Source organism: Littorina saxatilis, linkage group LG4 (genome assembly GCF_037325665.1).
Source record: "Littorina saxatilis isolate snail1 linkage group LG4, US_GU_Lsax_2.0, whole genome shotgun sequence".
NCBI lineage: Eukaryota > Metazoa > Mollusca > Gastropoda > Littorinimorpha > Littorinidae > Littorina > Littorina saxatilis.
In genome coordinates, this window is record NC_090248.1 from 5,973,407 (window position 1) to 5,985,906 (window position 12,500).

The window sequence follows — 12,500 nt, forward strand, 5'->3', positions numbered from 1 at the left end:
GCAACCTACACACGACAGGAGCTCCTGTGCTACACACCCTTGTCAACGAACACAAACTGAAACCCCATGAGGTTTTTATTAGATAAACATTGCACGCTTCAATGGAAGCTAGCATACACCCTGTGTCTCTCAATATACAGTATAAGGCTGAAATAGGATATCTGTTTTAAAAACCCTGAAGTCCGTTCCTCCTTCCCACCCCTCAATACTCTCTCACACCGAGCTTTTTCTTCTTCATTGTATTATTTTTCCAGTTATGTATTTACTTACCTATTCAGCCACAAATATAACAATATTCCACATAACAAAAATTAAAAAAATAAGCCTGCAAAACCGCTCCAGTCCAACCATATTCCGCGTACACAATCTTCCCTTCCATCCCCATTTTGAAACATCGCAACAGACTTCCAGATATGATTATAACACGATCATAATTATGTGTTCTCTGGTTGCATGTTTGTTCAGTGTCTTGTCCCCACATAAAGCATATTAACTCTACCTGTCCTATAATTGCAAGAGACGGAAGCTGAAAATTAAAGGTACACACAGTTCAAACAATCATTCAACTGTATATTTATTTGACCTTACACAGACTGTAGGAAGAGGCAAACCGTCTTGAACAATATTTTTCCCCAAGAAGCGACTCCAAGAACACAGAAGACTCGAAGGTGAGTGACGTACCTTGTAGTCTTTCTGTGATAGTAGTAGTCCAGTAGTGGACGATACCTTCCGCCTGTGGTCTAACGTAAGAAGTGGGCTTGACGTGTATGGCCGTTTTTCATTTGCAGCGTTAGAATCTAGGTTTACAAAAACATGTTTACTGTTATCACATCAATATTTGAGAATAAAAGCGACTATCACATGTTCATATTGCTTGAATGATGTTTGAAGTGAAACAATAAGAGGATCAATCCCTCCTGGAAGGCTAGTCACATCAAGACTGAATACTGTGGTTTGATATGCGTGCTACAATTACTAATGCTATCTGCACTGTGTTTCAGCAATTAGTTACTATTTGACCCAGTTTTACATCACAGTGGACGGTCAGCCCTGTGTGACGGTGGATGCCACCCAGATAAGGGTCATGAACATCTCCGTGAATTGTTCTTCACTTCTCTACGGACAGAGGGTTCGCTTCACCAGAACAGCTGGATCGACCAGTCGTCTTTACCTCAATGAATTTGAAATTCTCGGTAAGCATATGCTCAAGGTGCACTAGCTACCTCATGTTTGAAGTAATGACAAACTCGTTTTCGGTTGAATCGATTAAGGCCCCAGAATTACGTAGCGGAGGGCGTTATTTTTTTTAGCTGCCATTAATCAGTCAAAATGTTTGAATATTGGGCAAGACATCAATCATAGAGTATAGTTTTCTGCTATATTAGTAGTTATTAAAACAAATATGCTGAAGCAGTTGTGAAGAATATGTTCTAAATGTGCTATTTTTAGTAACACGAAATATGGACTTGGTTTTGACACAATATTATGTTCAGGGACACTCACTTTTCACACTAGTCCTTTTTTTGGGGTTGATATTATAAAATGTTTAATGGGTTGTTGACAGACCAGCTTTTTTGTCGGTCCGAGGGGGAGCATATCATCTTTTGTTTCATATTCATTGACCAAGGCCGAAGGCCGCGGTCAATAAATATGAAACAAAAGTCGATATGCCCCCCGAGGACCGACAGAAAAGCTGGTCTGACAACAAACCACCAAACATCGTTTTTGTCATCATTTTGGTAGTGAGAAAATAAGTGAAAAATCAACACAGGGAGCCATGCTTTGAAACACGAGTTTCGTTTTGATAATACATGCACATGTTTTGGGGCCCGGGCCCCAGCATGTTGTTGCAATCAAGGCTGACGTGTGAAAGCAACTTTCTGTGTTTTGAGTTCATAAAATGTTGAGATAAGTATGTCAGGTTTGAGGATGCACAGTTCTGTATGTTCTTCTCAGTATTCCATCCCCTCTGTTTTCAATTGTAAATATTAAGATTAGTGATCAAATGTGGAAGCTACGTTGGGTCAAAGGTCACAGAAGATTTGCATTGTGCAGCAAGGCACGTTGGGTCAAAGGTCACAGAAGAGTTTCGTCGTGCAGCGAAGGAAAGAATCGCGATTTTGTTTCCGACTCATTGCCTCTTTGTTTTTCAATATACCTGTCATTCTGCTTGCTCGGCTTTGTTAGATGTTTGCATATCTTGTTGCTTTTATTATTATTTCTTATTTGCGCTTCGTTTATGAATACAACGTCTTGTGCACGGGTCAAAATCTGTGTGTCAGGGGTCAATTGGTTTGACTTGACGTTCGTGTTTCTCCGAACGTCTGTGTATCGAAACACAGATACACGCACTCCATGACTTTGTAAGAAGACAAAACATATCACTAAGTTTTATTTGTTTGTGATGAATTTATGACCTTTCATGAAGCAGTTTTTTTTTTTAATTTTTACTTTTGCCAGTTTGCCAGTTCGTCTTTGGAACTTTGTAAAGCAGTGTCGTCTGCCCAGGTCTGGGAAAACGCCAATGAAAAGAGCCGAAGAATCCCCGAACGTTTCTATTGGGTTTACTTTTGATTATCCATGTATAACCTGCTTCCTGCAACTATGGGAACCGGGGATTTATTGCATGGGGAACATGATATTTATTTCCCAGGTGGCTGTGAATGAAAACTCGTGAAAATGATGACAATATTTGTTGTCTGGATTCCTACAGACAGCCAAGTGGAAATATCTATTGGTTTATAAAATGTGATAAGTCAAGTAATCATATAATATTGAATATGAAAATAAATATATGAACAGAAAAAAATTGGGTCCTTTATTGATTTCAGTAACTTCCATCTGTGAGAATCCAGATAATAACAAAACAAAACAGCATGCAACATTTTAAGCTCTATTTATAAAAAAATAAATTAAAAATTACAGGAACTCATTAATGTGTTTTTTGTCAAACTTTTCACACCCTTAAAAAATAGGGTTTCCGCTAAAACTATCTCAGTAGAAACTGGAAGAAAGTGTGTATATCAAGGGAGCATTCATTACTTCATACTATTATTCAAGGGAGGTAAATTGTAATCATTGTTTTATGTATGATGCATCTTGTTTTCCCAAAGAAGCAAAACATGTACAGACCCCGGCAAAAGAAACGCAACTCATTTGCGCCCACTGTTGCACGTGATTTTTCGTCATTTTCAAATTGTCGTAAACTATAAACCAGATACATATAAAAGGATATTTTATTGGCTGTAAATAAAATTGGCAGTCTGTCTGTTTATGAGTTTGTTTTATTACATGAATAAAACAAATTGTCTTATATGTGTATAGTAGTATACCCGTATGCTAGCATAAGTTGTGCTTGGAGCTGGAACCTCTGGCAAGCAGTCTCTGTCCATTGTTTTCAGTGCCGTGGGGCAACAGTCGGTGTGACGAGGGACGATGGGGACCACAGTGTCGGCTTTACTGTGACAACAACTGTGGTGGCCGCGCTGGAACCAACTTTTGCTATCGGTCAAGTCTCAACTGTTACGATGGTAATGACTTGGATATGTCACATACTAACTCTCATTGGATTACAGATAACTCATCAATGGTTGGCGAATCAAGAACCATTATTTATACAAAATTGTTTCCTTGCAGCTCGCGTTTATCTTCATATCCATGGACTACTTGGGAATATTTTCAAATTCAATTCAAGACCTGTTGTGTAACCTATCCAAATGTGTATTTATCATGTTGCCAGTTTCTTTGTTTCTGTTAGCTAAGCGGGTGTGTATTCGTTGCATTTCCTCAGCAGCTCGTGTTATTTCTCTAGCAGCAAAGCCTTGATCTGACTTGTGTTAGTGAACTTTCACAGAGTATTGACATATTGTGTTAAATGAGACAAACAGTCTCTCGCGCCCTTGCTTAATAACACAATGAAGAAAAATAAGAAAAAGAAACTATGTATATGACATGTTTTGTTTTGGGTAATTAACGCTTTATAACGCTACCGTTCTTGTTTGCCTGACATCAATTGGTAAACCACATGAATCAAAATAAGTGTTAGTAAGTGACTGGGACAAACTCACTGTAATTAGGTTTGACTGTAATGAACAACTTTCAACACTTTTTCAAGTTGAGCTTTTACTGCCAGGAAATGGTCACCAGTTATTATATCTCAAGAACATGGTGACAGTGCTTGCAACAGCCATGTAGTTTGTTTGTTTTAGAAATTAGTTTACTGTTGATTCACACAAAACATTGATAACGAAATCACATCCGATACAATCGTACTTTTGGATATCGAGAGACAAAAATAACAGACACAAAAACACAAATCACATAGACAAAGATTATGTAATTAACGCAGGCACAGAGATTCTCTTTCAATATGTCTATAGAATCCAAGTCATCTTGTTATGTGTGTGTTAATGTAATTCAGAGTGTGTTGCCGGCCGATGGGGAGAACGATGTCAGAAGCGGTGTGGTCAGAACTGTGTGACTGGTAACTGTGACCTGGAAACAGGAAACTGCTCCGGTAAGACCGTGTATCACAGCCTAGTGAACCGTCAATGTCAATGTGTGTGTGTGTGTGTGTGTGTGTGTGTGTGTGTGTGTGGGGGGGGGAAGAGAGAGAGAGAGAGAGAGAGAGAGAAAGAGAGAGAGAGAGAGAGAGAGAGAGAGAGAGAGAGAGTACATTTTTTGTAAGAAAACTAACCACAATGTCTTTCTCCAGAAATCGTTTCTTTGGAACATAGGTTCATCAGAAAGTGTATACATATTTCTGGAAGTGACTTAAAAAAAACCATTTGGTTATAACTGTAATCCGCATTACTTTGGATACTTGTCTGCATACAACAGTCTGATCGGGTTTTTGTCTTACTTGACAGTTGTTTAGAATGATGCTTTAAAATCGTTTTCTCGTTGTCTATTGCAGCGTGTATAGCTGGCTGGTACGGCGAGCAGTGTAACAAAGCGTGTCCATCACACAGCTGTCTGCTCAACACGTGTCACCAGAAGACCGGGCGCTGCCTGGCGTGTCACACCGGCTATGATGGAGAGAACTGTATAGGTAACCTCTAGCAACGAAATGGTAGTGCTTCTCTACACAAGTAATTACGTTCAATCACTATAAATGAGATCCGGCACCGATACATGCACAGCCTGGCGGTGACCTTACGATGGATTTTCTTCCGCTGATATGACCAAGTCACCGACACAGACTGTGTCAGTTCCTGGGAGATGTGACACAATGTTATACACTTTATAATGCTTCGCGTTATGACGTCGTCTCTACCATTTCTAACTTATGACCTCAAATATGTCACTTTGGAATACAGAATCAATTAAGAATATACATCTTGGTTTGTTCAGTAGGTGTCGTTTGTCATTAAATAATATTTCCAGTTGAGGCTACTTACGATTCTGCCGGTACGAGAAAAACGTTCAGCTTTGAAACAGGGTTTTACTATAACATACATATATATTCATTTACGCACCACCACCGTCGTTCACGAGGTTTTACATGGGATGAGAGCTTTCTTCCACTTATACACATACCGACAACTAAGATCCTATCTATTTGCTATGCTGCAGATATTAGTTCTGAACAATATTCCAAATCTGCAAACAAAGCCACCAGCGTGTTTTGTTCTGTGTTTGTTTGTTTATATACTACTTTTGTTTTTACTTTTGGTTTGTTTGGTATGATTTTAAGGGAAAGAATGCACTTATCTCTTATCTCACTTAAAAGTGTGTGAGGATCTATGATGATTTACAAGATGGTCTAACGGGAAAGAATGTACTGTTACGTTGCTATTACTGTATATGCTTAGACCTGCCCTTTCTCTCTTTCAGAGTGTGGTCAAGGTTTTTCAAAAAACAACACTGCATCCTGTTCACCCTGCAGCGCATTCTGCAACACAGGGGTGTGTGACACGATCACTGGCAACTGTACCAACGGTAATATTTTTTTGTAAGGACGACGAGTTTGTGAAACTGTTTGGAAAGATAACCACTCTTTCGATACAAAGACGAGTCAAAAAAGAAAACCAGTCGCGTGAAGCGATATACAAACATTAAAGACAGTATACCGAAGGCGCCATTTTGGAAAGTTTTCTGACGATTTGGACCTTAAGTTAACAAGTTCAAGGGACATTCGCTGTTCTGTACTTTAGTAACTCTTGCAATGATTTGCTCAAAACTGCTCCGAAACTATGCAAAATAATTACATGAATTTTAATCAGCGAGCGGTTTGTATCGCCCAGCTCTTCGGTCAGAAGTCCGGCCGGACTTCCGGTCGTCATCATTAGTTATTTAGTTTTCATAGATACCCATTCTGTAAACCATATTAAGACCGTTGGATTGAGAAATGCAAACCTTCAGTCTAGCTAACGTACGCTAATTCCGTGCCATACAGGGCTAAAACGCTTCGCATACCAGAAATAAACACAATGTACGTTGGCGAATATTACGGTCTGCTATGACTACCAAACACAGAATTTAAAATGTGAAACATAGAACGCTCAAACACTAATTCTAAGACCTTCCTTGTGCGTGTTGTCATATTATCAACTGCCAAAACGAACTCTGTAGCTCTCGACAAAAACTAGGAGCCAATCGCGCACGATGCGTAACAATGAGAATAACAGTCTGGGATTCCTACTCAAAACACAGCCGCTTTCTATTTGAGTAACTCGGCGCTCAAACGTTTATGTTAAGGCATTCCTGGTGTGTGGTCACACAATTTCAACCCACAACCTCAACTGTATAGCTTTTGGGGCGATTTGAGACAGTTTTCTTGTTAGATGTACTCCCTTTAAGTCAATCTGTCAGCCTGAAACACATTTTCGTGAAAAACAAACATCAAAACAGCCAACATAGAGACTACTGTACTAATTGGCTTCCTTATAGCCTAAACTGAAAGATTGAGACGGGTCTAGCCCGTCTCCGCGAAGCATGCGAATTAGTGCCAAAGCAACCTATTTTCTTTAATTGTGAGTACATTTTTAGAGTAAACATGGTATATATAGAGGTTACAACACGAGTGTTGTTTTTTTATATGGCTTGTATATCAGCCAAGACCCAGCAGATGAATATTAAGGGACTCACAAGCCTTTTTCTTAAAATCCAGAAATCATAAAGAATAAGATTAAATCGTTTACTCACACTTTAATTTCATTTGGAATTATTAGATATGTAATGACCACACTCATCAATTGATTTATAAGCTTCGTAGCTCAAATGAAATCCCAAAGTTCGGAAGAAATTTCATTCAATTTGATACACAAATTAGGGTTTGACAGGGCCGCCTCAGAGTGGAGTTTGTTGTTGTAAATATTTTCCTCATCCTAACTCTTTCGTAACAATTGGGTCCAATGTCCAATATAGGGTGACACGAGACTATCCAATGGAAGTCCTTGAATCTCCCCTTGTGCCAGAATAATAATATAACTCGATTACGTATGCTCGTCACAAGTTATTGGTCAAGCTATTATGCACAAGCTTGACATACATATTTTAAGGTGTTTCTATTTTGGAAGTTATATCAGTTTCTGTACATTCTTTGACTGCAATTGCTGTTCCTTATATGGTCAAGGGCATAATGTGTTTACATTTCCATATATGGTAAAGGGTTTTTTAAGCTTTGGAAAAACATGTGCCATGTGGAAACCATGCAGTAACTTAATTTCTAAGCATGCGTTTTGGAGAGCTAAACCATTGTGTAATTGTCTGAGTATGCGTACTTGTGGTCAACATTTATTTTAGCTGCGCAGGAATCTTTAAATACGAACGCTCGGAAACAAAAATGGCGCTCCTTTTAACAGGAGATGTTTCACCAGTTCGGAACAAAAACTCCACCTAGATTTCTTATCATGCTCCTGAACAAAAAGGATATTTTTTACATTTCATCTACATACAACTTCAGCAGCGAATCCTCGATCTGACCTGTTTTAGTGAATGTGTACATTTCATTGAAAAAATTGACGGGCGCTGTGGCGGGGTGGTAAGACGTCGGCCTCTTAATCGGAAGGTCGAGGGTTCGAATCCCGGTCGCTGCCGCCTGGTGGGTTAAGGGTGTAGATTTTTTCCGATCTCCCAGGTCAACGTATGTGCAGACCTGCTAGTGACTTAACCCCCTTCGTGTGTACACGCAAGCACAAGACCAAGTGCGTTCGGAAAAGATCCTGTAATCCATGTCAGAGTTCGATGGGTTATAGAAACACGAAAATACCCAGCATGCTTCCTCCGAAAGCGGCGTATGGCTGCCTAAATGGCGGGGTAAAAACGGTCATACACGTAACAATCCACTCGTGCACAAAACACGAGTGTACGCGGAGTTTCAGCCCACGAACGCAGAAGAAGAAGAAGAAGAATTGAACAAATTGAACACATGATTCAGGAGACGAACATCCTCTCGTGCCCTCGCTAAATAAAGTCATATACATATATAAAATCAAATATATTCATAATAACATGAAGATAAAGAAGATAAAGAAGAAACATAAAAGAGGTATATGATATGTTTTCGTTTCGGTTATTAAACACAACACAAACTATACCGTTCTTGTCTTGCAGAAGTGCGTTGTCGAAATGTCGCGACGTTTTAGGCGTTGGTTCAAATGATATGCACCTTCGCAACAACAACAACATTGTTCCCAAATATGTTCGTTGAATGATCTTTAAGAATAAGAAGACAATCTTCAAATACTTCTATGTTATGCTTTTGTGTGTGTGTGTGTGTGTGAAATAGAATAGAATATAGAATAATGTTTATTGTCATGAACCAGTAAAGTTAGTGTGTGTGTGTGTGTGTGTGTGTGTGTGTGTGTGTGTGTGTGTGTGTGTGTGTGTGTGTGTGTGTCATTGTGATCAGGGTGTGTTGCCGGCCGATGGGGAGACCAATGTGAATACAGGTGTGGCCAAAACTGCGCGACTGGCAACTGTGACCTGAAAACAGGAAACTGCTCCGGTAAGACCGTTATACCTCATGATTATTGAACATGATTGTGTGTGTGTGTGTGTGTGTGTGTGTGTGTATGTGTGTGTGTGCGTGTGTGTGTGTGTATGTGTGTGTGTGTATGCGTGTGTGTGTGTGTGTGGGGGAGTTTGTGTGTGCGTGTAGGTGTGTGTAAGCGTATAAAGGCGTGCACGTGCGCTTTCGTGCGTGTGTGCGTGTATTTGTGTAATATATATATGTGTGTGTGTGTGTGTGTGTGTGTGTGTGTGTGTGTGTGTGTGCGTGCCTACGTGTGTGGGTGTGTGTGTTAGTGTGTGTGTGTGTGTGTGTGTGAGAGAGAGAGAGAGAGAGAGAGAGAGAGAGAGAGAGAGAGAGAGAGAGAGAGAGAGAGAGAGAGAGAGAGAGAGAGAGAGAGAGAGAGAGAGAGAGAGAAAGAGAGACGTAGGTTGAAATGAGGTTGTTGAAACACTGGTTGGAAAATGGACACATCAGTAACCTGGTTATATGTTTCTTGTTTAATATTTCAGCAAACTGCCTTCTTCAGGATGTGATGAAAGTATGGTATGACGGCACGTGATGTACTGTGTATTACAATGTCATGATTAAGTATGACGTCATATTCTTTCTCTCACATTTCGTGTGTGTGTCTACTTCAGCGTGCACACCTGGGTGGTATGGCGACCAATGTAATACGAGATGTCCGTCACACAGCTGTCTGCTCAACACGTGTCACCAGAAGACCGGACGCTGCCTGGCGTGCCACACTGGCTATGATGGAGAGACCTGTACAGGTAACCTCTAGCAACGAAATGGTAGTGCTTCTCTACACATGTAATTACGTTCAATCACTATTAATGAGATCCGGCACCGATACATGCACAGCCTGGGGTTGACCTTACGATGGATTTTCTTCTGCTGATATGACAAAGTCACCGAGACAGACTTCTTTGTCAGCTCTTGGGAGATGTGACACACTGTTTTACGTGATGTAATGCTTCGCGTTATGACGTCTTCTCTACCATGACGTCAAATATGTCACTTTGGAATACAGGATCAATTTAGAATATAACTCTTGGTTTGTTCAGCGGGCGTCGTTTGTCATTTATTATTATTTCCAGTTGACGCTACTTACGATTCTGCCAGTACGAGAAAAACGTTCAGCTTTGAAACAGGGTTTTACTATAACATACATATATATTCATTTACGCACCACCACCGTCGTTCACGAGGTTTTACATGGGATGAGAGCTTTCTTCCACTTATACACATACCGACAACTAAGATCCTATCTACTTCCTATGCTGCAGATATTAGTTCTGAAAAATATTCCAAATCTGCAAACAAAGCCACCAGCGTGTTTTGTTCTGTGTTTGTTTGTTTATATACTACTTTTGTTTTGCTTTGTTTGGTATGCTTTTAAGGGAAAGAATGCACTTATCTCTTATCTCACTTAAAAGTGTGTGAGGATCTATGATGATTTACAAGATGGTCTAACGGGAAAGAATGTACTGTTACGTTGCTATTACTGTATATGCTTAGACCTGCCCTTTCTCTCTTTCAGAGTGTGGTCAAGGTTTTTCAAAAAACAACACTGCATCCTGTTCACCCTGCAGCGCATTCTGCAACAAAGGCGGGTGTGACGCGATCACTGGCAACTGTACCAACGGTAATATTTTTTTGTGAGGACGACGAGTTTGTGAAACTGTTTGGAAAGATAACCACTCTTTCGATACAAAGACGAGTCAAAAAAGAAAACCAGTCGCGTGAAGCGATATAAAAACATTAAAGACAGTATACCGAAGGCGCCATTTTGGAAAGGATTCTGACGATTTGGACCTTAACAAGTTCAAGGGACATTCGCTGTTCTGTACTTTAGTAACTCCTGCAATGATTTTCTCAAAACTGCTCCGAAACTATGCAAAATAATTACATGAATTTTAATCAGCGAGCGGTTTGTATCGCCCAGGTCTTCTGTCAGAAGTCCGGACTTCCGGTCGTCATCAATAGTTATTTAGTTTTCATATATACCCATTATGGGTATCGTTTTCTTGGAACATAGGTTCATCAGAAAGTGTGTAGGGGAAGGGCTCCTAATATGGACCGGCTCCTAATATGGATCACCTCCTGTTCTGACAAACTAACGGCGCTAGAGCGCTCAAAACAATTTGATTGGCTGTATTCCCCCTCTCTGAATAACTTGCACATTTCAAAACAGTTGCAGAAACACAAGCCTCAAAACCGTTAGGCTTTTTATCTTTTTTTTACTTTTGGCAGGGTTCATTCTAAATTTGCCGCCTAAAACGGACTCGTGTCCACAGCCAAAGCTTTTATCACACAAAAATTGCTATATATGACAGCTAAGACCGTATTTGTGTCTTACTTGACAGTTGTTGAAATGAGGTTGTTGAAACACTGGTTGGGTTTAAACAAAAGTGGACACATCAGTAACCAGGTTATATGTTTCTTGTTTAATATTTCGGCAAACTGCCTTCTTCAGGATGTGATGAAAGTATGGAATGACGGCACGTGATGTACAGTGTATTACAATGTCATGATGAAGTATGACGTCATATTCTTTCTCGCGCGTTCTGTATTTCTTTCTCTCACATTTCGTGTGTGTGTCTACTTCAGCGTGCACACCTGGGTGGTATGGCGACCAGTGTAATACGAGATGTCCGTCACACAGCTGTCTGCTCAACACGTGTCACCAGAAGACCGGGCGCTGCCTGGCGTGCCACACTGGCTACGATGGAGAGAATTGTACAGGTAACCTCTAGCAACGAAATTGTAGTGCTTCTCTACACATGTAATTACGTTCAATTACTATAAATGAGATACGGCACCGATACATGCACAGCCTGGGGTTGACCTTACGATGGATTTTCTTCTGCTGATATGACCAAGTCCCCGAGACAGACTTTCTCAGTTCTTGGGAGATGTGACACAATGTTATACATTTTATATAGCTATTCTGATGGACACGTGGGGGAATTCGGGGGCTGTGATTGGATGGTCTCACACATCCCTTTTCCGATCATCAAAGCATAATGCTACGGAAGTCGGCCATTTTTGCCAATATCCAAAAGCATATTGGCAATAACAAAGACGCATGGTTCCGGTTTCTTCCACGTGTATAAAGTACACGCATACCTCGCCAGGTTTGTTTATGTGACAAGTCGACAGACGATGCCATTTGCTTTGTGTGTGTTTTTGTTGTTGCTTAATGTACATGACATACATTACGTGTAAAATCCAGTTTTTTTAACAGGCAACAAACCTTGCAAATTTCCAGAAACTGCAATCTGAAGCGACCTATCTCTGATTCTAGCAGACGATCTCTCCAATGTTTAACACAAAATCAGCAAACTCTCCTGTCACATAGAATGTTGAAATGAAGTTACAGGTCTGAAACATTTAGTCGTTTCTTCTGAGACAATCCTTGTTCTCTTATCATCTACAGATTTACCGCAGTCTTCACCACGCGAATTCCCAACAGAAATCAGACTTTCAAACATACAATCTACGTAGGCAAGCATGATACGTCATGACGTCATATAATTCC

General features: G+C 40.2%; 1 protein-coding gene across 1 annotated transcript in view; it reads left to right on the forward strand.

Annotated features, from left to right (window-relative positions):
* The window catches only part of LOC138963637 (uncharacterized), a 53,254-nt gene extending 48,193 nt beyond the window's left edge, over nucleotides 1-5,061 (forward strand). Inside the window, exons 3-6 of the mRNA XM_070335484.1 lie at nucleotides 1,002-1,193; nucleotides 3,402-3,530; nucleotides 4,421-4,516; nucleotides 4,916-5,061. Coding sequence (XP_070191585.1) covers nucleotides 1,002-1,193; nucleotides 3,402-3,530; nucleotides 4,421-4,516; nucleotides 4,916-5,061 — 563 coding nt within the window. The remainder of the gene's footprint in view (nucleotides 1-1,001; nucleotides 1,194-3,401; nucleotides 3,531-4,420; nucleotides 4,517-4,915) is intronic.
* The last annotated feature ends 7,439 nt before the right edge of the window (nucleotides 5,062-12,500 follow it).